The 27803-nt window shown below is 41.8% G+C and overlaps 1 protein-coding gene across 2 annotated transcripts in view; it reads left to right on the top strand.

Annotated features, from left to right (window-relative positions):
- UNC79 (unc-79 homolog, NALCN channel complex subunit) overlaps positions 1-27582 on the top strand; it is a 48461-nt gene extending 20879 nt beyond the window's left edge. The window contains exons 18-52 of one of the 2 annotated variants that reach the window (XM_053474722.1): positions 334-555; positions 822-1049; positions 2332-2464; positions 3183-3262; positions 3782-3930; positions 4540-4697; positions 4938-5119; positions 5317-5518; positions 5968-6147; positions 6239-6304; positions 6757-7043; positions 9389-9571; positions 10599-10761; positions 11027-11176; positions 11647-12804; positions 14133-14240; positions 14509-14625; positions 15289-15372; positions 15762-15864; positions 15941-16081; positions 16313-16351; positions 17026-17138; positions 17223-17308; positions 17454-17627; positions 17986-18054; positions 18424-18534; positions 20480-20584; positions 20902-20979; positions 23641-23730; positions 23866-24041; positions 24698-24884; positions 25416-25607; positions 26054-26131; positions 27132-27173; positions 27278-27582. In XM_053474722.1, the coding sequence (XP_053330697.1) occupies positions 334-555; positions 822-1049; positions 2332-2464; positions 3183-3262; positions 3782-3930; positions 4540-4697; positions 4938-5119; positions 5317-5518; positions 5968-6147; positions 6239-6304; positions 6757-7043; positions 9389-9571; positions 10599-10761; positions 11027-11176; positions 11647-12804; positions 14133-14240; positions 14509-14625; positions 15289-15372; positions 15762-15864; positions 15941-16081; positions 16313-16351; positions 17026-17138; positions 17223-17308; positions 17454-17627; positions 17986-18054; positions 18424-18534; positions 20480-20584; positions 20902-20979; positions 23641-23730; positions 23866-24041; positions 24698-24884; positions 25416-25607; positions 26054-26131; positions 27132-27173; positions 27278-27478 (5835 nt within the window). In that variant the 3' untranslated portion in view covers positions 27479-27582. The remainder of the gene's footprint in view (positions 1-333; positions 556-821; positions 1050-2331; positions 2465-3182; positions 3263-3781; positions 3931-4539; positions 4698-4937; positions 5120-5316; positions 5519-5967; positions 6148-6238; positions 6305-6756; positions 7044-9388; positions 9572-10598; positions 10762-11026; positions 11177-11646; positions 12805-14132; positions 14241-14508; positions 14626-15288; positions 15373-15761; positions 15865-15940; positions 16082-16312; positions 16352-17025; positions 17139-17222; positions 17309-17453; positions 17628-17985; positions 18055-18423; positions 18535-20479; positions 20585-20901; positions 20980-23640; positions 23731-23865; positions 24042-24697; positions 24885-25415; positions 25608-26053; positions 26132-27131; positions 27174-27277) is intronic. The other variant, XM_053474721.1, reaches the window with a different exon arrangement.
- The last annotated feature ends 221 nt before the right edge of the window (positions 27583-27803 follow it).

Here is a 27803-nt window from a genome sequence, read left to right as displayed (position 1 = left end):
GTTCTCCTTGATAGAATGTTCTCTCTCAATGGCTTCTATTCTATTCTCTTTCCCATGTTGGACGTCTCTCTCTCCATGTTCTATGTTGGACCTTCTAAAAATCACTTTAGATTATGTTCTCAGCATGCCAAACCAATAAGGCAACTTTAGGACCATGTTATCTTCTCTTTTTTAAGTTTTTGACATTGATAGTAATTACAGAATTTAGCATATTCCCTGTAAAAATGATGTTCATACTAATGGAGTTGGATCATGGGCTGGGGATCGCCTCCCGTTGCTAAATGGTCATATTCGGGTATTTATCTTTGGCCTCTTGGTTTGTATTCCTCACAGGGCAGTATCGCCTCTGACCCGGGACGCAGGATCCAGCACAGTATGCTCAGCCCTTTCCCCAGTCCATTCCACAGTCCCTTCCGGAGCCCCATGAGGAGTCCATTCCGGAGCCCCTTTAAGAATTACGGACCCCCAGCTGGAAGAACCATTGATTTTGACTGCGATGATGATGAAATGAATCTGAATTGCTTCATACTCATGTTTGACCTCATTCTGAAGCAGGTAAATCAAAACCAGAAAGGGAAATGAGAAGTTCAGATAAAGATCATTTTTTATAAATTGTGAAAAAAACAACAGTTTATTTTCAGTTGCTGAAAAGTACTCTTTTCAACAAAAAAAACTCTACATTTTTTGCTCGGATCTATGAAAACGTTTAGGATGCTGTACATGGGTAGAAACACAGAAGGAAGTAATGTATAGGTCAAGTGATTCTATGTTACTCCTGAGTTTAGAGGAAATTGATGTGCTTTTTATCTTGTCTGGTGCAGATGGAGCTGCAGGATGACGGAATCACGATGGGGTTAGAAAACAGCCTGTCTAAGGACGTTATCTCCATTATAAACAACGTGTTCCAGGCCCCCTGGGGCGGCTCTCATACGTGTCAGAAGGATGAGAAAGCCGTGGAGTGCAGCCTCTGTCAGTCCAGCATCCTTTGCTATCAGATGGCTTGTGAGCTTCTCGAGAGGCTGGCGCCGAAGGTGGAGATCAGGCTGGTGGTACGCTCACCGTAACACACAGCCGCAATGCCATAGGGGGGGCAAATAACATGCAGTTTATCCTTTAAACTTACTATAGATTTAAATGCACCAGCCCGGGGTCACACCACACCACCTACTCCCAAGGGCTACAGAGAAGCCATTTAAAGGCCCCCAAAGGCATTTTATTAGCAACTATAACAGAGAGGGTCCTATGCATTCTAACGATGATAAAGGGTTAATTCTGGTCAAAGTAAGTAACAAAATATGCTTTTGTAGGAACAAATAATTTTTATAGGATAAGTTGTTTGGCAGCGCTGGAAGTTTGAATTCACGGGTATTAGTTTCATCATCAGCATTCTGAAGTTTTTGATTCTGGCCAATAAGTGGCTCCCTAGTTGCTGTTGAGATACAGGAACCCCGATACACAGACAGTATTTACCCAGACAAATGCCGGATGAGAGTCATGGGAGCTGCCTGTTGAGTACCTCTGCTACATGATTTGACAGAAAGCTGCAGCGATAGATTTAAAAGTGCTTTATGTCTTGCCGCTGGAACACAAATGGTCATGGAGTGATATGGAAGCCCAACCAGATGTTCATTTAATAAACTGTAGTATACCCCTCTAGCTCCCAGGACAGAGTCTGTATGACAACGTGCATTATCCTCTGCCCCAAAAATATCCACCGCCCCAAAAATATCCACCGCCCCAAAAACGTATATATCTTCAGCATCAACCGGAGAAATCCTAACGCTTGCTCTTCATAAATCAGCTTTTTTCAGTTCCTCCTCCTATGTGCTGTCATTTTGAAAAACGAGGTGTATCTGTTATTTTTCTAGGGATTTTCCAACTTACATAACATCTCAGCAGCATTATTAATGCAATCGCCTTGTCGGATCTCGTGCAGTGTCCGTTACGAAGATGAATGTGATTGATCGATTGCGTTTCAGCCGATAGACTAGATGTTGTGTTTCTGGTGTTTCAGCAATTTTCCATCAGGGTGACAAATTGCCCTTATATTAGCCAGAGAAATTGATGGAACTGCCGATAAAGAATGAGAGCGCGCTGCATAACACTCATATCAGCACATATATCACTTATGAGACAGGGTATTTAGCGAATCCATACAGACTCAGCTGGTATTTCACTCTAGTTGGGGATTTTCAGATTTACAATCTATCGACAAAGATAAGTAGAAAAGAATGTTGAGTTTAATGCAGGGATCATAACCCCGGGTAAAACTCTGTATAGCTACAAACTTTGGAAATAGAACCTCACAACTTAATAATGATTATCTTCTAGGAGCCAACAGACAGTTTGGAGGAAAGTCTTCTGCTCTCCAGAGCGGAGTTTATCATCGGAGGAGAAGATGAGGAGAATCCATCAAACAAGAACGGGAATCCAAGAAACCACACGGCACAACCAGAAAACACAAGTATGTTATCTGTTCGCGCAAACAGTTAAAACACTGCCAACAAACACGGTTCTGTTCTTCTAGCCACTGCAAGGAACATAAGAACCTTTTCTTTATCTTCTATATGCAAGCACAGGACAACCGGCAAACTCAAGTACATTCTCTGGTCTCCTTTTAGACGCTACATAATTGGCCAACTCAAGTGTGTTTTCTGGTTGCCAAAACAGATAAAATACTGCCAACAAAACACCATTATGTTCTCCTAGCCGCTATCGGGAACATTTCTGATCTGCTAAATGCAAACACAAGTACGTTCTTTGGTCTCCACACAATCGGCCAACTCAAATAAGTTTTCCGATCTCCTATATGAACCAGAAACACAAGTGTGTTCTCCTAATCACTCTTAGATACTAAAACACAGTTGGCCAGCACTAGAACATTTTCCAGTTCCCTATACAGGGCTATAGCAAGACCTCTGTGATTCCTTCCTTCAGAAGAAGAGACCCCTGAGGTCTCAAATGTTTCCATACCTATCTATGATTATATGATGGCCCAAAGCAAGGTATTAACTTCAAGTACGACTCCACAATTCTTCATAAGGACATAAATATTGAGCAGTGTAACATGATGCATAATAAAGTGCAGGATTTTCTTTTTCTATTTGGAGCAACTTTATTATGTAGCAGTAATTGATTATCGTCTATTCTTTTGTAATAATATTGTTTTTCTTTTTTCGTAGCAATCAAAAATGACACAGATCAAAAATTCTGTCACCAGCAGCTTCCTGTGACTCTAAAACTGATTTACACCATTCTTCAGGTACGGATTTAACCCTTAACAGCCCACCTGTAGAGATGCAAGAAACATTATGAATGTATTGGGTGATTCTGGGTTGGCTCAATAGATCATGTAGGGAATTTTACAAATCAGATCGGCCCCATCCGGCCCCCGTCTAGTAGCCCGTTTCTCCTGCTGTAAAGACTCAAACCTTAATCAGTCGTTGGTCTCGTCTTAGATTCAGGAGTCGTATGTCTATCCCATGCATGTTTAATCCCCTCACTGTATTACCCTCTACCACTTACTAACTGATGTACTCAGCTCTTTACAATTGAAGGTATAATAGCGATAATAAGCACAGTGGTCTACAGACATTGGGATTGGGGTGCAATAGGTAGGAGTAGATTAGGAAACAAGGTCTCTGTCCCATAGAGCTTACAGTCTAGGTTAGCATGTCCAGCATATTACATGAAGGCTTAACTATATCATTCAAAGCTACTAATGTTTATTCTACATTTGCGTTTTTCTTTGTATTAATTATAAACATTACATTTATTACAGGAAATGGCAAAGTTTGATGAACCCGACATCCTGTTTAACATGCTCAATTGTTTGAAGATCCTCTGTCTGCACGGCGAGTGTTTGTACATCGCCAAGAAAGATCATCTGCCGTTCTTAGCCTATATCCAGGAGCACATGCTTATTTCCAGGTACTGGCCCCTAGGTAGAGCCAGGCGGGAAGTTTCACCCATTGCCTCGCAGAAACTAAATTCTCTGTTGCTTGCACAATGCTTATGATGTCATGCGGCATGTGACATTTCAGGAAACATGGGTGCAAAAGGTTTCCTGGGGTACAGTGCAGGCGCCGTCAAATCTTTACAAGCTGTGCGCAAAAGGCAACAGGGAATCCAGGCAGAGCTCATTAAACTTTAATATTAGACATTGTAGCTGAATAACAAATACCTTAAAATTAAGGTTACAATACTACAATTAGTAGCTGTTTACATCCACAATGTTATAATAATAATAATAATATAATAAGAATAAAAAACTGATCTGATGGCTTTGGATTGTTTTATAGTGATTTCTTTGTAACATGTATTTCTGAGAGTCGTTCGGATGATCAGCTGTATTTAAAGTGCTGCATTTGCTAATGTTTTGCGAAGGTGCTGGAAGCTTGGCAGAGCACTGCTTAGTTAGTATAGACCTTGTTAATGGCTTTTTGTGGTGTATTAGGATAGCGCATGCTTATTCTCAGTGTGATCAGTATGAAAATTATATTCACTAAGCTCTTAAGAGAATGCTGTATCTCTTCTTAGCCTGTGGCGAGTCTTGAAATCTGAGTTCTCGCAGCTTTCGTCCCTGGCGGTCCCTCTTCTCCTCCATGCCCTGTCTCTGCCATACGGAGCTGACATCTTTTGGACAATTATCAACACGAACTTTAACAGCAAGGACTGGAAGATGAGGTTTGAAGCAGGTATGTACTGTGAATGGTATAGGTCAAAACTGGAATTCTGCTCTTGGGGGAAGGTTAGAGAACAGGATTAAGTGTAGGAGTTTGAATGATCAGTAGTGTGTAGATGGATTCTAGTTTATTGGATTTGGAATGGGATTCAGTAGGTGTCAGATTCTAGACATCAGCAGAAAAACCAAGACCTTTCAGGATTTATATCCCTGTTGTTGCATCAGGTCTCTTGTTCATATTTTGTTATTTCAGTGGAAAAAGTTGCCGTTCTGTGCCGATTCCTGGACATTCATTCGGTCACTAAGAATCATTTATTGAAGTATTCTTTGGCTCACGCGTTCTGCTGCTTTCTGACCGCCGTGGAAGACGTGAACCCCGCCGTAGCCACCAGAGCAGGGCTGTTACTAGACACCATCAAGAGGCCTGCGTTGCAGGTACAACCTTCTTGTGTTAATAAAGCCACTTTGGGAATTGGGATTTTTAAATAAAAGCGGTGTTTGTTTAAGCAGAGACCACAGAGGAGAATGAATTAGGGGCCCGTGGACTCTCAGAGATACTGTAGTTCCCGTTACTGGTCATTGATGGTATCTGATGTTCACCGTCTCATCTTCCTCACGTCTTCCACCTGCAGGGATTATGCCTCTGCCTTGACTTCCAGTTTGACACGGTGGTGAAAGACAGACCGACCATCCTCAGCAAGCTTCTTCTACTCCACTTTCTAAAGCAGGACATACCGGCCCTGAGCTGGGAGTTTTTCGTGAATAGATTTGATACTCTGTCCCTTGAGGCTCAGCTTCACTTGGACTGCAACAAGGAATTCCCATTCCCAACAAGTAAGGGAACCTTAAAACTATCAGTTTCTCTGCACAAAATGTTGGAAAACCATAGAGCTATATTTCAGAGCTGCTAAGGTTCTAAGGCTCATTGTATACGCACATTCTAAATGTCCACATTCCTCCGTGTATAAAAAAATATCTCTGGCAAAAGATGTGACTTCATAGCCCTTTCCATCTCTCATTCTTTCACTTATGCCACCATGGAACGCTAATTTACTTGGGGTGAAAGAGGTGATCAAAATGGGGTGTAAATTGTTCTGAAAAAACATAGACTGATCAGCTGACATGGGTGATGTCTTCCAGTGAATATGGAGGAATGAGGGTCCTCATCTACGGTTAAGTCCAGATTTCAGGAGATTAAACAAAGCTTCAAGTCTTCCATAGTTTCATACATACATCAGTCTTTTTGTCCTGATCCCTTTGAGTTGTTTTTTGTTCGTATGTAGCCATTACTGCCGTGAGGACTAACGTAGCCAACCTCAGTGATGCAGCCTTGTGGAAGATCAAAAGGGCTCGATTTGCCCGGAACCGGCAGAAAAGTGTCCGTTCCCTGCGGGACAGCGTCAAGGGACCCGGAGAATCCAAGAGAGCCCTCTCGCTGCCCGAGACCCTGAGCACCAAAATCCGTTAGTATGATTGCAGGGAGGGTGATAAATGTTCAATAATATGTTCATTCTACAACTTATATAATGATAACATTAACCATTCTTTCCTTAGCTGTCCGGCTGACAAGGCATGAACAATCTGCACCTGCACTAGGGGGCACTGCAGAGCAGCCACAAGGTAGGTGCTGAAATGCCATAAGTATGTGACTGTGCATATTGAGTCGTGGGTCAAGGAGCTCCTTTGTGGTTAAATCACAACAAAGAGTGAGTTGAAGCCTAATGTCTGAGCAGAGAATGTGTGGATCTTAGTGGCTCACAGAGGTTCAGGAAGAGAGCATAGGGTAAAAATGCCCTAGGGAGGAGTACCCTGCATCTTGAGACCCAGTATTCAGGTTATAAATGTGTGTTATAATATTGTGCAATAAGTGCAAGGATCTTCCGTGAGTGATGCAGCTTCCAGTCCACGTCTTTTAAGTGACGGTAAACGTTTCCCATCTTTACATCCCAAGCCCAGCGATCGCAATGGCTGCATCTTGTAGGATTTCATAGAAAATCTGTAAATGTTGGAAAATCAATGTACCATTATTAGTTAAAGAAGTAAATTAAGATTGTTGGAATATTACGTTACAGGTCAACAGTCCCCAGAGAATGACAACATCATTAAGGACCCCCTCCCCGAGGACGCCGGGATTGACCACCAGACAGTCCACCAGTTAATTACGGTGCTCATGAAGTTTATGGCGAAGGATAAAAGCAGCGCCGAGGCCGACATAAGCAGCGCCAAGGCTTTTAACACGGTCAAGCGCCATCTTTACGTTCTGCTCGGCTTCGATCAGCAGGAGGGCTGCTTCATGATCGCCCCCCAGAAAATGCGCACGTCAACGTGTTTTAACGCATTTATCGCAGGAATCGCGCAGGTACAATGTACTTTAGACACGGTCAAATAACTCATCCACTAACACAGTAATTTATATTACTTACATATGTAAACTTATATAGTAAATATAAGTGTGTACACATATATATATATATATATATATATATATATATTTCTATAACATGATTTCCTCTTTAAAGGGCAACAAAGCCATTATTCCATGAAGATGCCTTTTAAAAGAAACCCATTACCCATGTTTGATATTATAGTCCTGTGAGTGGAACTCTCACATTATTATGTTTCTGGTGACCTTTTGATTATATTATATATATTTTTTTTTCTGAGCGACCCTGACATTAGACTGGTAAATAAACTAAATAGGTTTTATTTCCGTCTGATCGCCTTTAAATTAATGATTTTGATCTTTAATATAAAGTTAATTTAACTAACGTGTCGCCAGAATTCTTATTTTGTCCAAATACATTTTGCTGATTATAAACTGGAACCAAGATAGATCGTTTCTCATGTTTTAGTCTTTTTACATATTTAAAATTAATGTTTTTGATCTTTAGTATAAAGGTAATTTATCTATTGTGTCGTCCAAATATATTTTTTTGTATTATTGCTTTGCTGCACGTGGCAAAGATGGGGCAGAGAGGGTTAATTTCTCATATATTAGTCTTTTTTTGCAATGGATATATGGATAGACCCTATAATATTAGATGAACAAAAGCATGTATGTTGAAAAATCCTAACTCCGTAACAGACAAATAAACCAATTTTGCACTTTTTATGCGTCATTAGCAAAAAATGGCACAACTTTCCTACATTTGTTAAGTAAGTTTTAAACACGTCCTAATTTTGTTCTAAACGTGCAGATTTTCAAACATATAGAAATAGAAACATTTGTTTCCTGTTACGTTAATTCTAATTCAAACAAACAGGCAATGCCCTCTGCCGATTACCCTGATCTTATCTAAATTTGTTCTTTGACCCTGAAGATTCTCCCTTAATGGGGAGAAACCAGCTGTCAATGACCGGAAAGGTCCTGGTTTTATCTTTATCCAGTGTAAATACACAATGCTTGGGGTTCATCTGTTTTCAAGGAAACCAAGGGCATTTCTGGCTGTAACAAAATTGCAAAAGGGTTTTCTAACCATCAATTATCCTTTTAAACTTAAACTTGGATCAGCGAACGCAACGTGCCATTGGAACACAGGAGTGATGGGAGTGATAAAGGGCCATTGGAACACAGGAGTGATGGGAGTGATAAAGGGCCATTGGAACACAGGAGTGATGGGAGTGATAAAGGGCCATTGGAGCACAGGAGTGATGGGAGTGATAAAGGGCCATTGGAACACAGGAGTGATGGGAGTGATAAAGGGCCATTGGAACACAGGAGTGATGGGAGTCAGGGCCGGCCCTACAATGGGGCCGACTGGGGCAATTGCGTTTTTTTTTTTGTTTTTTTTTAAAGCGGAGGAGAGAGAGAGGGGCACCGAGTGGTTTTCGCTTACCCGCTCGGCACCCCTCTCTCTCCTCAGCGGCGAGTCTCCCTGTTCGGTCTCGGCGCCACCTTGTAATGCAGTGCGCCAGAAGTGACGTGAATTTCCGGCGCTCAGCATTACAAGCCGGCACCATGGCAGAGCAGGGAGACTCGCCGCAGGACTGTTTAAAGGTAAGTACCGGGGGGGGCGGGGTAGATAATGGCGTCGGCGAAGTTTAAACTTCGCCCCAGGCGGCGTTAAGTCTTCGGCCGGCCCTGATGGGAGTGATAAAGGGCCGTTGGAACACAGGAGTGATGGGAGTGATAAAGGGCCATTGGGACACAGGAGTGATGGGAGTGATAAAGGGCCGTTGGAACACAGGAGTGATGGGAGTGATAAAGGGCCGTTGGAACACAGGAGTGATGGGAGTGATAAAGGGCAGTTGGAACACAGGCGTGATGGGAGTGATAAAGGGCCATTGGAACACAGGAGTGATGGGAGTGATAAAGGGCCATTGGAACACAGGAGTGATGGGAGTGATAAAGGATCATTGGAACACAGGAGTGATGGGAGTGATAAAGGGCCTCTGTACGCCTATGAAGTAAAAATCAGCCGTTTTTAGTTACAGTAGTCATTTACAGCATTAACCCTGTGATGGATTTCTTCATGTTATTTTAATTGACAGAATTTGCTTTTCTTTGAAAAAACAGGGACATATGGGGTATGTTTAGATCTGGAACCATTGGTGGGTATTGGGGCCTGCCAAAGGAGCTCATGATGACAAGACCCTTACTTGAATATATGTGCAATTGTGTCAGGTACCCCTTGGCTGGGAATGGGTTAAGAATAAGATGGATCCATGGACGGGTTTCTCATAAGCTGTTTTTCTTGCTTGCAGGTGATGGATTATAACATTAACCTTGGGAAACATCTACTACCCCTTGTAGTCCAAGTATTAAAATACTGCACCTGCCCCCAGCTGAGGCATTACTTCCAGCAGCCTCCCCGATGTTCCTTGTGGTCCCTGAAACCCCATATTCGACAGATGTGGCTGAAAGCCCTGCTTGTCATTCTGTATAAGGTATGCAGAGACCTTTGCGTTAATCGAAAATATGTATTTTATAAATAATGTTATTTTAAACGAGGGGAAACAAGAAGCCATAATCTGGCAGAGGTGGTAGAGGGTAATACAGTGAGGGTATTAAACACGCATGGGATAGACATACGGCTCCTGAATCTAAGACAAGACCAACGACTGATTAAGGTTTGAGTCTTTACAGCAGGAGAAACCAGCAGAATAGACGGGGGCCGAATGGGGCCGATCTGCTGGCAGCTTCTGGGTTTCTGTGTTATTTATCATTATTAGTCATTTAAGAAGTAATTTGAAAGAAACATCAAAGCAACTTTAAGCTACGGAGTCTCGGCATCACCCGAGGATGAGTCAGGGAGATAATTTCATCGTGACTTCATCTCCATCTCATCGTGATGTAGTAAATCTCTCCTCTCGTCCGCTGTGCTGCAGTCTGAAGCTCATGCATAGAACTGCAGCTTTCTTTGTCGCTCAAATGTCACTCATCATCATAAATAAATCTTTATCTCAAAAGCCAGCCTTTGTAGGGATTTGTTGATTGACATATTTGAGAAATCAAAGTCCGAGGTCACGCAGACTCCTGTCAGGGCTGATGTGGCTTGGATGACAATCCGTGATCCACTCAGTGTCACAGAACCACCAGGACCAGACAGGCCGCTCCTGAACCGGCAGCGACAGCAAGAAAAACAGCCGTCGGGGAATATGATCTGCAGAAACGGCATGGAGTCGGCAATTTAATCACTTCTATTATGTCACAATGTTGCTAATATATGACAAGACTTGAGAATATATATTTATATACATTAAATATATTTATTTGGATACATTTTAAGAAGCTTCATAACTTGGAGATAAAACCATTTGTTTTATTTCCTTGCATTGGAGTCTTGTTTATGAGTTTCTTCTCGAGACTGATTGACGTTTTAAATCTGGTTAAAATGTTGCATTCAACGCAGAGCCTTGAAGGGCTAGAAAATTATACGGAAATCACATTTTTTCCCCTTTTTTTTCTTACCAGTACCCATACAGGGAAGCAGACCTGAGTAAGATTGTACTTCATCTGATTCACATAACGGTGAACACGCTGAACGCTCAGTATCACAGCTGCAAACCCCACGCCACGGCCGGTCCACTGTACAGCGACAACAGCAACATCAGCCGGTACAGCGAGAAGGAGAAAGGTATTCCGGCAAGATTCTCATAACGCGACTCGTTGGCGGATTTACCTGAGCGGGGTAATCTAGTAGATGAGGACAGAACAATAAAAGAGCATTTATGTGACAAATACTGTGAGAACGGCAAGAAAACACCTTTAAGGGGTGGGGGAGGAGGTTCGAGAGGCGCTGTGCGTGTTACAATACAATTAATTAGAAGTATTTGGTTTAATGCCGGATTTCACTCCCTGTCCGGTCTGTGTCTTTTGATCGCTCCTTTATTCCCTTCCAGAGGAGGACAGTGTGTTTGATGAGTCCGATATCCACGACACGCCGACCGGGGCCGGTAACAAGGAATCGCAAACCTTCTTTGCTCGTCTAAAAAGGATAGGAGGCAGCAAAATGGTGAAATACCAGCCGGTTGACATGAACGCTCAACGAAGTAGGGGCCATAAAGCGTTTTCTGTTGTCTGCATGTAATACTCCACTAGCTATGGCCTATGGCTTTGATGTGTTGGCCTGTGGTGACCATAAAATGAATAGTCGGTACATGCATATTCTTGGATGATTTTCATGTCGATGAGTTCCATGTAACACCCATGGCCCACTTTTTATTCTCAAGTCACCATTTGGTCGATACCGTTCCTTAGTCCATTCCACTTACAAAGTATAACATATTCAATTCACATGACATTCCCTATTCTACTCACCAGTAATGCCCTATTTTCAACCCCTTGACTTCATTGCGCATTATGAAAGCCCAACCACACTGAAATATTAATATTAAAAATGTACACAGAAGATCTAATTATCTTTAAGGTATAATCACTTTCCATCAGTTTTAAACACTGTATGTTTGCACATATTAGATAATAGCAATCCAAGCATTATTCTGAATCCATTGTATTGCAGGTGACATTGAACTGGCTGAATACCGAGAATCTGGGGCTCTGCAAGACAGTATCCTGCGCTGTGTTAGAGAGGAAAGCATACAAAAGAAGAAACTGCGCTCCCTAAAGCAGAAGTCTCTGGACATCGGTAACACGGACTCTCTACTCTTTACCCTGGATGAACATCGCAGGAAATCTTGCATAGATCGTTGTGAGCTCGGGAACCCTAAACTGAATGACTATGGAAGGTCAAGAGAGAACTCATCCACCAAACCTGAAACCATTGATGCCAATGAGAATCCAACACCCAGAGAGAGTTTTCAAGAGACACGGAGACCGGTGATACCGGAGGTGAGACTGAGTTGTATGGAGACATTTGAAGTAAAGGTGGATTCTCCAGTAAAGCCGTCTCCTCCAAGAGAAGATTTAGATCTGATTGATTTGTCCTCCGACTCCACATCGGGACCAGAGAAACAATCCATTTTAACCACCTCGGATAGCGACTCCTTGGTGTTTGAGCCTCTTCCTCCGCTGAGAATTGTAGAGAGCGACGACGAAGAGTTTCAGCTGATGAACAATGGAAGTATTGTGGTTTCAACATCTTCAACTCCCATCAGTGCATCAGTACTTAGTCTCAGCATGATGCCTCTGGTACATGTGAGTATCGAAGATTGTTCTAAACCATTTATGACAACAGATTTCAGCTTTAATCCAGTTTTAAGACTGGAAGACATGGCTTCCGATGATCCAGGCAATCAAAAGGATATGGAGGAGTTGCCTAAGGCAGAGGACATTCAAGACATCTTCAGTGGAAGTCCTCTAACGCTAAAACAAAAGAGAGACCAACTAAAGAAGTCCTGCGCTCTGGCAGAGATGTCCATTGATGATAACTCAATGGAGGACACATTGGAGGAGAACAAGTCTGGACCTAAGGTCGTGCTTCTGAATGTCCCAGAAGACACTGAGAACCAAACAGACAGTGAAAGGCCAGACGCCAGTACCGAATCAGACACAGAGCAAAATACAGAGCAGAAGGAAGAGGCGGAAGAATCAGAGTTTAAAATCCAGATAGTTCCCAGGCAAAGAAAGCAGAGAAAGATAGCAGTGAGTGCCATCCAAAGGGAGTACCTGGACATCACCTTCAACATCCTAGACAAATTAGGGGAGCAGAAGGACCCAGGTATTGGCTATAAGAGGACACCTCGTAGACAATCAGCACAGACAATATGATACATGATCATACTACACAATGTAATACATGATCAGTACAGATTATATCATACATGATCATACTACTCAATGTAATACATGATCCGTACAGATAATATGATACATGATCATACTACACAATGTAATACATGATCAGTACATATAATATCATACATGATCATAGCACACAATGTAATACATGATCAGTACAGATAATATGATACATGATCATACTACACAATGTAATACATGATCAGTGCAGATAATATCATACATGATCATAGCACACAATGTAATACATGATCAGTACAGATAATATGATACATTATCATACTACACAATGTAATACATGATCAGTACAGATAATATCATACATGATCATACGACACAATGTAATACATGATCAGTACAGATAATATGATACATGATCATACTACACAATGTAATACATGATCAGTACAGATAATATGATACATGATCATAGCACACAAAGTAATACATGATCAGTACAGATAATATCATACATGATCATACTACACAATGTAATACATGATCAGTACAGATAATATCATACATGATCATACTACACTATGTAATACATGATCCGTACAGATAATATGATACATGATCATGGCACAAAATGTAATACATGATCGATACAGATAATATCATACATGATCATAGCACACAATGTAATACAGATAATATCATACATGATCATAGCACACAATGTAATACATGATCAGCACAGACAATATGATACATGATCATACTACACAATGTAATACATGATCAGTACAGATAATATCATACATGATCATACTACACAATGTAATACATGATCAGTACAGATAATATCATACATGATCATAGCACACAATGTAATACATGATCAGTACAGATAATATGATACATGATCATAGCACACAATGTAATACATGATCAGTACAGATAATATCATACATGATCATACTACACAATGTAATACATGATCAGTACAGATAATATCATACATGATCATAGCACACAATGTGATACATGATCAGTACAGATAATATCATACATGATCATACTACACAATGTAATGCGTGATTAAGAAAGCAGTGGCAGCTGCTTAAAGTATTTTGTAAGGTATAGGTAGATTATGAAAGTAATGAAAACAATTACTACAACGTTAGCCCCTAAGGTGCTTTTTTAATGTAACTAAGAATATTAGAACTGCACACTTGGATAATGCTGGTGGCTGGTAGCTTATTGTTTTTACCTATGAGTAAGATGAAATCTTGTCTTGGTTATTAGAGTCTGAGTCTAAAGGGCTTTCAATTCTAGATATGCCCAGAGAGTCCTCTTCTGCACCAACTCTAGAAGCAGGGGGTCCTGAGACCAGCAGCCGTTCATCTCTGACAAGTAAGTTCTCCGAAAAACGTATCCATTTCTTGTAAGGCAAATATTTTAAATCACAGAGACATCCTCTTGGTTTAACTGCTTCTCTTAATTAGAGAAAACCTAAAACTCAGTCACTGGGAGGAAAAACTCAATGAATAGAGTTAGGAGTATTTTATGTGTGAGGTGTTTTAATTCAAAGTAAATTAAGTTTAATGGCGCTATTCATTAAAACGCATCGTCCTGTATATGTGATTTGTAGGATTCTAATTATGTATTTATGTTCCTGAAGCTCAATACAGGCAAATAAAAAGGGGTTCTCTGGGGGCTTTGACGATGACACAACTCACGAAGCGTCAGCTTGAACACCAGTCGAGTGCCCCGCACAACATCAGTACCTGGGACCCCGGTAGGTCTGGAGGACACCCGTGGACACTCATCACACCCGCGCCATTTAATGATTTATGTAGAACGGAGCATTTTCACAAACTGCATGGTAGGGTAGATTTTACCCCAGAGAACAGGCATTAGAGAGCCTGTGGCTTTTCTGTGATTACGGACCAAGCCCATGACCCTCAGCCTGTTTTATATTAGCTGTACCTGTTTTAGAGAAAAAGTTACCATGTTTTATTAATACCAATCAAGTTAAAGATAAAGGGATCGCAATTAGCAACATTAAGATGGTATAATCACATTTCCCCACGGATGCAACTAAAATCTGCGCTTCAGTATAATAATAATAATAATAATGTATGTGATAGTTCTGATGTAATAGTGTATCATAGTGTATGATGGGACGCGCGGTATATACATATGGCTTAACGGAACTTTTAACTTTTTGGGGGTTGAGCAATACACTGATGTGAGCAGGTTATCAAACCTCTAAACGTGGGTGTTAGAATTTTGTAGAAGGGATTTGAGTTCGGAAACGTTGTAAGCAAAACTACATAAATTGGAAAACATTTAATGCGAGCCGAATGGAAAATAATGGTTTGTATAAGGCATGTTTATATTAATGAAGATCATATGTGTCTTATTATCCAAATTGTTTTATTCTATTGTTTTGATGAAGACGACCCCAAAGCGGCCCACGAGGTACTTGGCAGTATTTCGGAAGTGTCAATGGGAAGAACCAGTATTCCTTATATTCAGATCGGTGAGTTATATATTTGTAGTGAGCGCGTTTTTGGGTGATGGGATTTAGGCTCTGAATAACGGACGGGCTACACGTTTCAGTTTAAGGGGTAGATTTACATGTCGGGTGACTCTAGGCCTTTCTTAGCATCCACCTCCTTATTGGAGATTACAATTTAACAACAAAAGGTAATTAGGCACCCCTTAGGAGGTGGGTATACAGCTCAGAACTCTCCCTTTAATTATCCGCTGCCCCCCAGTACTGTGGAGTTGGCAGTTGATGTCAAGAATGATTGGAGATGATACATTTAAGTCATGGGTTTCTAGGTGTGGAACAGGCCAAGTGGTTCTAAGGAGCCCCTAGACTCTGTATTATAATCAGTTGTCCTCTTCCCTGTCCTTGATTTCCAGGGGCCACAAAGTCCAGCCTGCTGTCTGCCCCCAGTATCGTCAGCATGTTTGTTCCAGCGCCAGAGGATTTCTCAGATGACCAGCCCACCATAATGTCAGACAAGTAAGTCTCCGATCTTATAGAGCCCAAGACACCAACCATAGCGGGTCCAATGGCTCTTTCTTTTATCCTTTTGTAGATGCCATGACTGCGGAGCCATTCTAGAAGAGTATGATGAAGAAACATTGGGCCTGGCCATTGTGGTTCTCTTGACGTTCATTCATCTCAGCCCAGACTTGGCTGCTCCTCTGCTTCTGGATATCATGCAGTCCGTGGGCAGGTAACATCTAGAATCATTTGCCGATGGATGGATTGTCAGCTTCTAATCTAAAAAAGAAGCATATGTGAGAATTCACAGACGGCACATGCTGTTTGTATCATTATCTCTGATTCCGTGCACAAACTTCTTTGGAATTTCTGTAAATGAATATTTATATTCTAACATTTCCTTTGTGGATTCTCCACCAGATTCCCATTCTTTTTTTTTCAACTGTCCATAATTTCTTCCTAGATTGGCATCAAGTACCAGTTTCTCTAACCAAGCCGAAAGGTAAGCAGTTTATAGAGACACAGAATGTGGGTTTCCGTGATGTTCTTGCAGACACTGAAGATAAAGTTCTTAATATTTGCCTACAAATTATTTCATATACTCTTTGGCACTAATGGGATTAATTATGGATGTAGTTTCTTTTTTATTACATTACATAATACAAAATAAACTAGATCACGACTTTTCACGATCACTAATTAATCCCGTTAGTGCCAAAGAGTCTCTGAAATAATTTGTAGGCAAGGCAAGGATTAAGAACTTTATCTTCAGTGTTCTCCGTATGCCAAAAATACCTTTAAAGGACCCAAATTAATTACAGAAAAAGGGATTGCGTTCAAAACTCTGCCGTATAAATTGATACAGTTTAGAACTATAATAAGACTTTGTTTAGTTGAAGCTTAGATTATTCTCACTTTGTCTGCAAGCTTGATAGCTAAGTATGCGGCTTGTTCCAATCTGCTAAATGATAAAGCAACGATACCCTTTGTGGAATGGCCATTTAGAGCTTTGTTGGTCACTAAAAGATGGGCTAAAGGAGAGAACAAGAAGATGAGACTTAGAAGGAGCTGGAATAGAGTTTCTAACTAGAATAAGATGGAATGAATTTGCTTTCTGGACCTCTTCTGTGGGGATGCTATGAGTGTTGAGCTCAAGCTTTGAATTTGTTTTCCAAGCATGATGATCCCGGGGAACGCGGCCGGTGTCGCCAAGCAGTTCCTTCGTTGTGTTTTCCATCAGCTGGCACCCAACGGCATATTTTCTCAACTCTTCCAGAGTAACATCAAAGGTAATCTGGCCGTATCGAGTATCGATAAATATAAGATCCTTTTTAACCGGAATTTGGTTATTTGATATTCCTCTGTTTTAACAGATGGGAGCTTTTTACGAACTCTGGCGACATCACTCATGGATTTTAACGAACTCAGCTCATTTGCCGCTCTGAGCCAACTACTTGAGGTACGTCATGAAGGACCATGTGCCACTAAAGAGGAACGCCGTACTAAGCAATGGTCTATGGGAGAAAGCAATATGTCTCGTTGTACAAATACACAAAGCTTTCCAAATAATTATATCAGCTAAGCGGGAATTCTTTCTTTTTTAGGGTTTGAATAACAAAAAGAATTTGCCAGCAGGTGGCGCTATGCTGCGCTGCTTGGAAAACATCGCCACTTTCATGGAGGCTCTTCCTATGGACAGCCCCAGTAACCTATGGGCCACCATTTGTAATCAGTTCCAGACCTTCTTCACAAAATTGCCATCTGTCCTCCCGCTAAAGGTAAGCTCCTACAAAAATGAGCAACACGTTTTTTTTGTTGAGAACTTCTAAATGGACTTCATTAGCATTGCCATAAAGCATCAGCTCAGTGTGGTTTCTGAGCAGGAAAAGTGCACCCAAAATATCACATGACTGACAACAATGGCGGCCTCCAGATCTGCAGAGAAAGGGTTTTATTATTTATACGAAATGAGATAAAACCAGCTTTTTGTCACCGACCGACATCACTGTATACAGCGCTGGGGGTATATCGGGATGCTTGAAAACTATAAGAGTTAACTCTACCTCTCACGTCTCTAATAAATGTTGAATTTAGCAAATCATTTTACAGGTAACTGACATATTTTGTTTTAAACAGTGTTCGCTGGACTCCAGTCTCAGGATAATGATTTGTTTGCTGAAGATACCAACCTCAAATGCCACCAGGGTATGTAGAAACGTTGTAGATTATAATAATCATCATTTTATTTATTTTAAACGCAATCGAATGGAAAAAGAACGCTCGGAAACTTCTATATCCCTTTTTCTATGGAATCCCAGGCTTAATAGTTTGTACTAAAGTGTCAAGACTGTAAATTAGATCGGGAACTGAGAATCCTTCACTCCGTCTCCAGGATTATTTTTTTACAGCCCCCGTCCTACATTTTACGATAAACTGCATGAAAAATGTCATTCTTTACAGATGTGCAGTCAGCTGCCGCCAGACACGTCGGAAGCCGAAATAAATGATCCCGACTTAAATATTATTTGTTTTCTTGACGGACGAGGTTATTGATTTTCCTTTTCTTTATTCTAGAGCCTGTTGGAACCCTTTTCTAAGCTCCTGAGCTTTGTGATTCAGAATGGCATCTTCACGCTGGCCTACCTCGTGGAGCTGTGCGGCTTATGCTACCGAGCATTTACTAAGGTATACAGAGGATTTATGCATTTTAATCGTTTTTGTTACATCAGATTAATTATTGTGTGAATACAATTTATTATTTGATCATTTAGGGTTTTTCAAGATGCTGAAAAAAAATTGCCCAAGTGATAAGTGCTATTAGTGAGATTAAATGGGCCATTTTAGCCCTAGACAGCCTGTCTGAGCCATCTTTGTCTCCAGCTTGCCTGGGCCATCTTAACCCCTAAACAGCCTACCTGTGCCATTTTAGCCCCAAACAGCTTGCCTGTGTCTCTCTGTTTCTGACAGATGAATCAGCATACAGGAAATGGATGTGATGTCACTTCCTGCATGCTGTATCAGACACCGTGCAGGGAAAGAGTGGGAGAGGTCATCGATCGGATGATCGCTACACTCTCTCCGTGACGCTAACTGTAGGTGTTACCCTCAGCAAGCGGCTTTTAAAGGGGCGGTCGCAGGGGTCACCCGGGCTCCCAGAGTTGAGACCTTGGAATGTTAGACAGACTGGTAAATTAAATATTTCAACTTTTTGTCTTCACTACGGATTATGAAGAGCTGACCCAAGGGATCTTCTACAGTCGGCCCTGTATAATGTGTGGCTAAATTGGTAACCCTATATAATGTAGGGTTAAATCAGCGAGTTGCCCTGTATAATGTATAGTTCATTAAGTGGATGACTTTCAGTGACTTTCCCCACATTAACTATACATCATACAGGGCCGTCTCAGCTCTTCCTGCAGAAGAAGCTCTCTGGGATCGGCTTTTCATAATGATTTTTTATGCATAGATTGCATTTATTTTGTAAACCTACAGAGTTTCTTTAAGGCTAATTTAAAAAAAAAAATCTTGTTCATCAGCAAGGACAACTGCTCCGGTTAAATAACTGGAAATCAATGTGTAATCCGAGGTGTGTCAGCAAGATGAAAGTGTCCTGACTAATTGGAAATTATGTTAATGCCACGGGTGATCGATGCCATTGATTTCCTGCTCTCTGGGGCCGGGCAGCAGGAGATGAAATGGTTTTTTATTTTGTCTGCGTCTCCAGCTGGGGTTGGAATTATCGGTTTAGAGGGATTTAAACTAAAACTAAAATGCCATTTGGGGGCCAGTAGTCCTGAGTACCATTATGGAAGGGGATATTATTTACACCCCAAATCTGAAAGTGTTATAATAATATTCAAAATAAAAATTTCAGTGTTAAATGTCCAACATCTATTTCTTTGGGTGTCGTAACGGAGCAAACAAATTAGTACAGAAATGGTGTCTTTGAAAATAAGACTCTTTTTGTGTCTGTTTACGAAACACCCTTTTCAAATCTTAAGACAATATTAAAAACAAGGAATCTGCTACATTGTATCCGGACTGCTGGGAGGGGAGGCTGCCTGCCGCTGTTACAATGTTTCTGGCAGTCAGGAGCCAACTATGCAGCTTCTCCTCCCAGCAAAAGAAGCTTTCAGAGAATCCAAACCGCTTGGACCAAATGGTGAAGCCGATCAATTACCAGCAACCCTACAACCCTACAACCTACAACACACCAACGTCTGTATATTAAAAAAACACTGTGATGGGGTCGCTGTGTCCCACAGTAAGCAAGCACTTCGGCCGCCGTGAGTCTCTCGAGCTGCGGGAGTCGCATTGCGTTATCTTCCAAATCAGTTCACTGATAATACCGACCTGCGGCAAGCCGAAATTTAATAAAAGCTAATAAAAATGTTTCGGCAAAAGCAATTCTGCAAGTTTAATTTACTCCAGTAGGTAACACATAAGATACAAGGCTTGGAGCTATAAAAATATTTTCACATTCTGAAATTAAATTTTGGGTTAAGGTTTATTTTTTTTTTCTCTTTGAAATCCTCCAGCTTGAGTAAAATCTCTTGTAAGATGTGTAGAAGGCCAAAAATAAACGGTTAACCCTTTGTCTCGGCATTGATACTTTTTTGTGATTTTGCAGGAGAGGGATAAATATTATTTGACCCGAAGCGTGATCCTGGATCTTCTGCAAGCCTTGAAACTAAAGTCCCCTTTACCCGACACTAATCTCTTACTGCTGGTTCAGGTGAAACATTTACCCGCATTCAGGGTCGGAAAGGGAGGAGGGGAATTAATTACATTAAGAGCTGATAATCAATTAAACTCCTCTGCGCTCACTCAGCTTTCCTGCACTTGAATGGCTAAAACTTGTTTTGTTATATGACAATAATTGGCATAAATATGCATCCATTGAAAAAAAAAAAGAATAATAATTTAAGAATATATTTAAGAATAAATGGTATAATCAAAAATATTTTCAGAAAAAAATCAGCCATTTTTGAAGTATTGCTAATTATTAAAAATAATTGGATCTCTAATTTAACTATTTTTGTCATTTTGTAGTTTATTTGTACAGATGTTGGAACTAAACTTGCAGAGTCTACCATCATTCACAAGCAGATGTTTGCTTCGGTCCCCGGGGTAAGTGCGATGGGTCGGGCCATTTTCTTATATAAAATGAAAAAAATATATATAACCCCCCAAAAAACCTGCATTATCAAGAATGATCCTTTTTTTTAAAAAAACTGCAATACTTCAAAGGATAACTGGTTAATACGGTACAGTGCAGGTACTAGGGACCTGTTAGTAAATCGTGGCCCTTTTGGTGGCCAATGTTCACTTTAGAGTCGCCGTCTCCCATAGGAAGTTGCCGCTGGGGTCAGCGCTCCGTCAGGCACACACAGAGTTAACCCAGGACTGGAAATGCAAAATATGATTGTGTTGAGATGCCGAGACTCCTGGCTTTTTGTTTCTCCAGTCCTGGCATCAGGGTAGGATGTCTTAGGCTTTCCTGACAAGTCTGCCAGCGACCTTCTTATTCTGTCTGTTATTCTGTCACGGAGCTGACAGCCGCATAGCTTTCCGCAAGACAGAGGGGTCCAGTTCAGCGCAATGAAAATGCACATTAACATAAAAACAGGAGAGAAGAAGACTTTAGCTTCACTGAGACGCCCCGGAAAGGATGCTAATTATGCACTCGCCTTAAACAGACAGCAAAGTCTTGTAGAGAAAGAAATAACGAGCAAATGAAACATCCCTTCGTTTCTATACCAGGCACTGCGAAGGTGTCCTGAAACAAGAGCACAGGCAGCTGCTTAGAACCTCTTCTTTCCTGTTAATCCATATATTTTGTTTAGCATATTTTCCAAGTGTCTCTATTTTCGACATACAGTCCCTGTCTTGTCCCTAAATCCCTGATGCCCCTCTTTTCTAGGAGGTCAGAATGTTTGCTGGGTATGAGGGGATCGCAGGGTTCTACAGCCCTAAAAGCCCCGATAATGTGTATAGAAACGGCTTTATAAATTAAACGGGGTAAATAAACCCCATTATTCTTCTTCTAAATGCCCCATTCAGTTACACAAATAGGGCACAAAGTCACAAAGTCTGGATGAAGCCCCACCCCACATCTCTAACCACACCCCCTAAAACAAAAGTACCCCTCATTGGGCATTTGAAACATTGGTAGGTGTGGTTTAATTGCCCGGGTCCCTTAAATTACTAAGTTTGCCTTTTGGATTCAGTATCCCGAGCCGTTTATCCCATTCAGAGCACGCGCATGTTGGGGTTAAAGGGAGTCCTCTCTCTCTTATTTCATTAAACTTGTTTTCCTGCCATATATAATCTCTTTTAAATAGACAAAGAAACCGCATGGCGGTGCGCGATGAGACATGTTGGTGCCGTCTTATACGCTTTACGAGCTCGGCGCAGCCGATCACAGAAAAAATAAAACCCTTTAGATTTATTAGAAGGAGAACGGAATGAAATATCCTTTGAGCAGCGCAGAGAGTTATCTTACAAGATTCACGGACGTCTTTAATGTCCCCAAGATGTGCTGAGGCACTAAATCCCCTTAAAGAGACGGCGCCTTCATTTTTAAAGAATATGACATCATAATAAAAACAGATTTAAATCATATCTAACCGTTGCAGTTACCTATAGAAATTAAAAGGGCCTCCTCAGTTGATATTCTGCATAGGAACCAAGGCGAGGTGGTTAGTTTTCAAGCAATTGATGTATTAGTTGCTTTAGTTTGGTTTTGAAGTTGTGGAGAGTTGAGGCTTTGCGCATGGCCGGTGCTAGGACGTTCTAGAGCAGTAAGGGAGAAAGCCTCGAGATCCCCGCTATTCATTCGCACATTTATTCCTCCGACCCTCCAAGACGATTATAGAATGCCGGAAGAATAAAGGATTTTTAGGACACTTCTCATAAGGAAGCGAGACGTTCTAGTTGCTTCTGTAACACGAGGAGTGAAAGAAAGACGTCATTCTAGAGATTTATTATCGAGAGTTATCTCTGGACGTGTGGCGGTTTCCACAGGACGGGGGGGGGGATTTGGGGTCCTCTCCAGCCTCGATAAATGAGGACCTTACCCGGCTCAGGACTAATGGTGCCGCGTTCCTTGCCTCTTCATGTTACGGAACACTCCGTTATTTAGGATCCTCTTACCCTCCGCCAATGGGATCCTGCTAACGGAATCGTTTGTAATTTATGGATACTGTGCATTGGAGTGATTGATGTCTCTGAAGGCTTCTCAGCTAGGGAGCCGAATTCCTAGACAATGTGACCTTAAGACGTCGCGTTTCCAGATGACAGCGAAACGATTCAACCCAACCAAGCAGAACTGAAACCGTTTTGTGCTGCGGAATAAATATTTTTTGGCGCTGCGGACAGTTATTTTGTGTCACGATGACATTTGGGTAATTGAGACATCCAAGAAACCTGGAAGTAGCCGTAGTAGAGCAAAAAAAATGGCGGCTTCAGTTGACGTTCATCCTTTTTATTGGGCAAATACAGAAAAAAGAAGGACCTTGAGATCCCACATAAAGAAGAGACCTCTGAGGTCCTGATAGCTCATTTAACTTCACATCTTTTTCTACATTGGCCTCATAAAAAGCATCGACTCCAGAAACCCCATTACGCCTCAAATAAAGCACATAAGATTGATGGAGTGAATAAATAAAAATTGGCGTTAGCCCTACACCAAGGAATAGCACAGATCGATAAGTGATGCGTTCGCTCTTTGCACACATTGAATAAGAATTTAAATTGTGTATGAATTAACCCTTTGTTTTGTGTACCCAGTGCGGCACGGCTGCCATGGAATGCGCGCGGCAGTACATCGGGGAGTTATTAGACTTCATCGCGGACATGCACACGCTAACCAAATTAAAGGTAAACCAGCCCACCTCTCGGAAACTAAAATGTATAATGTTGGGTTACACTTGTGTAGGCATTAGCCCTCTGTAAGATGGGGGTCCGGCGAGTCTGATAGGACCACCTGTGTTCACTGTTGTATTGTGTGTCCAGAGTCACATGAAGACGTGCTCCCAGCCGCTGCACGAAGACACGTTCGGCGGTCATCTTAAAGTCGGCCTTGCCCAGATCGCCGCCATGGAGATAACTCGGGGGAACCACCGAGACAACAAGGCTGTCATCCGGTACCTACCGTGGCTGTATCACCCACCCTCAGCCATGCAGCAGGGGTAAGAAAACCAACCCGCCGACTCCCAACTCTAAGAAAAAGGGGGCGGCCAATCAGGGAGGTGCAGCCTGGTGCATCGTGGGAAATATTAGCAATCGGGGTGAATGGGTTCTCGGGCAGTTATTGAAATGTTCTTATTATTTCACACACAGCAGGGGATCTGCCTGATAATTCTGCGCAATCTTGGTTATGGCGTCACATTGAATTGTCCATAAATATGTAGGTCAAGAAAATCCCTCGACTTTTCTTCTGGCTGCTGACTAATCCTGATTAATCCCATTGTAACGGTTTCATCATGTGACGAGCTCAGCCTCGTAATGCAGTTATTCGGAAAACACGGGATTTGTTTCAGAGACGCCATATACCAAGAAGGGAGGATTCTGTATCTTTGGAGGAATAAAGAACTCCTGGGCCCTTGGTGGGCATGCGGTCTCGTCTTAGATTCAGGAGCCTATCCCACGCATGTTTAAATTGTATTAGCCTCTACCTCCTCTGCTGGGAGGCTGTTCCACTTATCTGCCACCCTCTCAGTAAAGTAAAACGTCCTTACATTGCATTTAAGAAATCTGTTTAAGAGCGGGTCCAGCTTAGAAAATATCTACACTTTTATAACCTCTTATTATAAATGAATTATTAATTGTTGTTATCGTTGAACAGACCTAAAGAATTTATCGAATGCGTTTCCCATATCCGGCTGCTATCGTGGCTGCTCTTGGGGTCTCTCACTCACGGGGTCGTTTGCCCGAATTCCCCCTCTGCCTGTATGCCGATTCCCCTGGACGCCGGCTCCCAAATTGCCGACCACCTTATTGTCATCCTCATCGGGTTCCCAGAACAGTCCAAGGTAAAAATTTAACGCAACAAAGCGCCTGTCACACCATCCAGACCTGGGCGATCTTTCAAACGATGCGCTTGGCTCGGGGTAGTTGTTTTTTACTATTAAATGCCCCGGCTGGCAATGTTGCCACCTGCTTACCCCCCATAACTGCATTTCAGTTCAGAGAATATAGAGAGAATGCCCCAAAAGTCTTTAGTTAGTATTTATTTTGTTATTTTTGGGCCAACATAGAAAATGAAGCAGAATCGCATAAGCTTGCGGGACCATGTGAAGATGAGACTTCTGAGATTCAAAAATAAGATTTTCATGATGCCTGTAAGGTTCCATAGTCTGAAATATTCTGAATTGGACTATAATGGATTCATCTTAATTCTGGAACCCTAACAACCACAAGAAACAGCAGCCTGCATGAATTCTATATGGTCATTATATATATATGTATCGTTCCAAAGTGTTTTAATTCTCCTTAGTTTACGCTTGATAAAGGTGTCAGTAAAAGATTCAGTATGTGATGTAGCTTGTGTAATATATTCGCAGACGTCCGTGCTCCACATGTGTTCGCTGTTCCACGCCTTCATCTTTGCCCAACTCTGGACCGTATATTGCGAGCAGGCAGCGATCGCCCCGACGCTGCAGAATCAGAATGAATTCACGGCTATACTGACAGCCTTGGAGTTCTGGAGCAGGGTCACCCCCAGCATCCTCCAGCTGATGGCCCATAACACAGTGGTAGGTATCTGCCGCTACGTCGCCGGCACGGATGCTGATAGACTGTGAGAATAATATATTATTATATATAGGAGGGGCATTTGAATAGAAAGTGTATAGTAAGTGACAAAAGAGACTCTAGAATGTTAAAGTTGCCCCATCGGGGTCAGGTTAAGGAGTGTAGGGTGTCAGTTTGACGATCGCACTTGTGTAATGTGTATATAAGCCCCCGATAACCCTGCACTTGTCACATTTCGGACATCTGAGAATGCATACATGCCAAGGTATCTGGTAGGAGCTCTTTATACCGGGACACAGGTATATACCATCGGCCGCAGGGATTGTCAGCGGGGGAAGCTGCCACTTGCGCTAAGTCTTTCATTGTGTATTAGTAGGTTGCTGTGGTTATTAAAAATACATGGTCCTTCCCCAACCTGCTAATTTGATGTAACCCTCTCCTCCTCTAGATGGTTGAAATGGTTTGCCTTCATCTCATTAGTCTGATGGAGGCTTTGCAGGAGTGCGACTCAACTGTGTTTGTCAAGGTAAGTTCCTGGGACCCTTTCCAAACATTCTTATCTTGCGGAGTCTCGGTGACTTCATAAAAATACATATTTCTGTTGGAGATCTTTGCCCCCCCCATGCATGTTAGCAGGGGTATACCGACCAGAAGGGCTTATATACCTACCTGCAGATGATCGCATGTAAGACGGGGGCTATGCTATACATACAAAGGACCTGGGATTGGATCAATAAGGTTTCCTTATGGCCAACCCGGCCAAGGGATATAGTGGAAGGACATGGGGGTCATTCAATAAAGGCATGTTAGACTAACAGTGGAGATATGCTGAGCCCTGTTATAGTTTATCTTATTTGGAAATGGAGACACATTAATCTTATACGATAAGGAATGCAGGTATATTATAATCTGCCAGCATGATGCGACTATGCCATTAATCCAATTACCCTGAAAGCGTTCCGTATTCTATGAGATGGTCTATGGGATGTCGGTGTGGATTGGGAGAGCAGAACGTGAATCATCAGATATTGTCATTCATGATTACCGGGAGGTCATGGATTTCCAAGTGTAATTGAAAATCTTGATAACGTTAAGAGGACGTAATTGCATTCATATTTTGGATCTAATGGCCTTTTGGTAATTAAACAATAAATGTCTTCGTATTACGTGTGCTGCCTCTACAGGATTCCAATTAGCATCGGAAAGCAGATTTAGCAGACCGGCTGTATCAGATCAGCAGCGGAAAGTTTGGGCTTGGCAGCCGGCTTAGGTTTGGACCAGCAGAAGCTGGAGCGATGAGGTTTGCTCAGCTTTGGGCCAAGCGATGGCTTTTCGAACGCGCCAAGGCTTGTGCAAGGATTAGATGAGCTAATATGGGGCTTGTAGCATGTAACTGGTTAATAACCATTGCTTGCATTTAAAAATAATTCAAAAATAATCTAAAGTATGATGTTCTGCAAAAAAACCGAAGAACTTGCTTTCATCGCAAAAATGATTTTCTATCTGATTATCTATTTTTTATATAGTTGATTCCAATGTGGCTGCCAATGATCCAATCCAACATTAAGGTGAGAGTCTGTTCTCAGAATCCTGTATTAATAAAACATCATAAAATAACGTGATAAATAAATAGATTTTTTTTTTAAATGCATATTTTTATGTTTTTATACAGCATTTATCAGCGGGGCTCCAGCTGCGTCTCCAGGCCATTCAGAACAACGTTAACCAACAGAACCTGCGAATGTTACAAGGTTCCGCTCAGATGAATCACAATTCCACCGTCCTCCGCAAGTGGTTGCAGTGCACTCAGTTCAAAATGGCCCAAGTGGAAATCCAGTCCTCGGAGGCGGCTTCTCAGTTTTATCCTCTGTAGCATAGAAAGCAAAAGGCTAAATCCCAACTTGCCACGCGTGCCGGGCTCTTAACTTACTCCGTGGGTTATATACAAGTAAATAGGCTTACGTCTCCAACTCAGCGGTCAGGTTAGCGTCATGTATGTGTTCTCGGAGAACAAGGCGTGTGAAACAACTAAAGCTTTCGCTCTAGAAATGACCGCAACCTAAAGACTAAAAATATTCATCACATAACCGTAAGAAATACCAAAGAAAGGTGCATTGTCAACATCTAATCTATCCGCACCTCATTCTACCCACAAAGCAGATCCAGATCTCCCCCAAAAAGAACAACCCCGAGAGATC

Source organism: Spea bombifrons, chromosome 9, assembly GCF_027358695.1.
Source record: "Spea bombifrons isolate aSpeBom1 chromosome 9, aSpeBom1.2.pri, whole genome shotgun sequence".
NCBI classification, from domain to species: Eukaryota; Metazoa; Chordata; class Amphibia; order Anura; family Pelobatidae; genus Spea; species Spea bombifrons.
The sequence above is the reverse complement of the archived record's forward strand: the minus strand, read 5'-3'. Positions and strand labels throughout refer to the sequence as shown.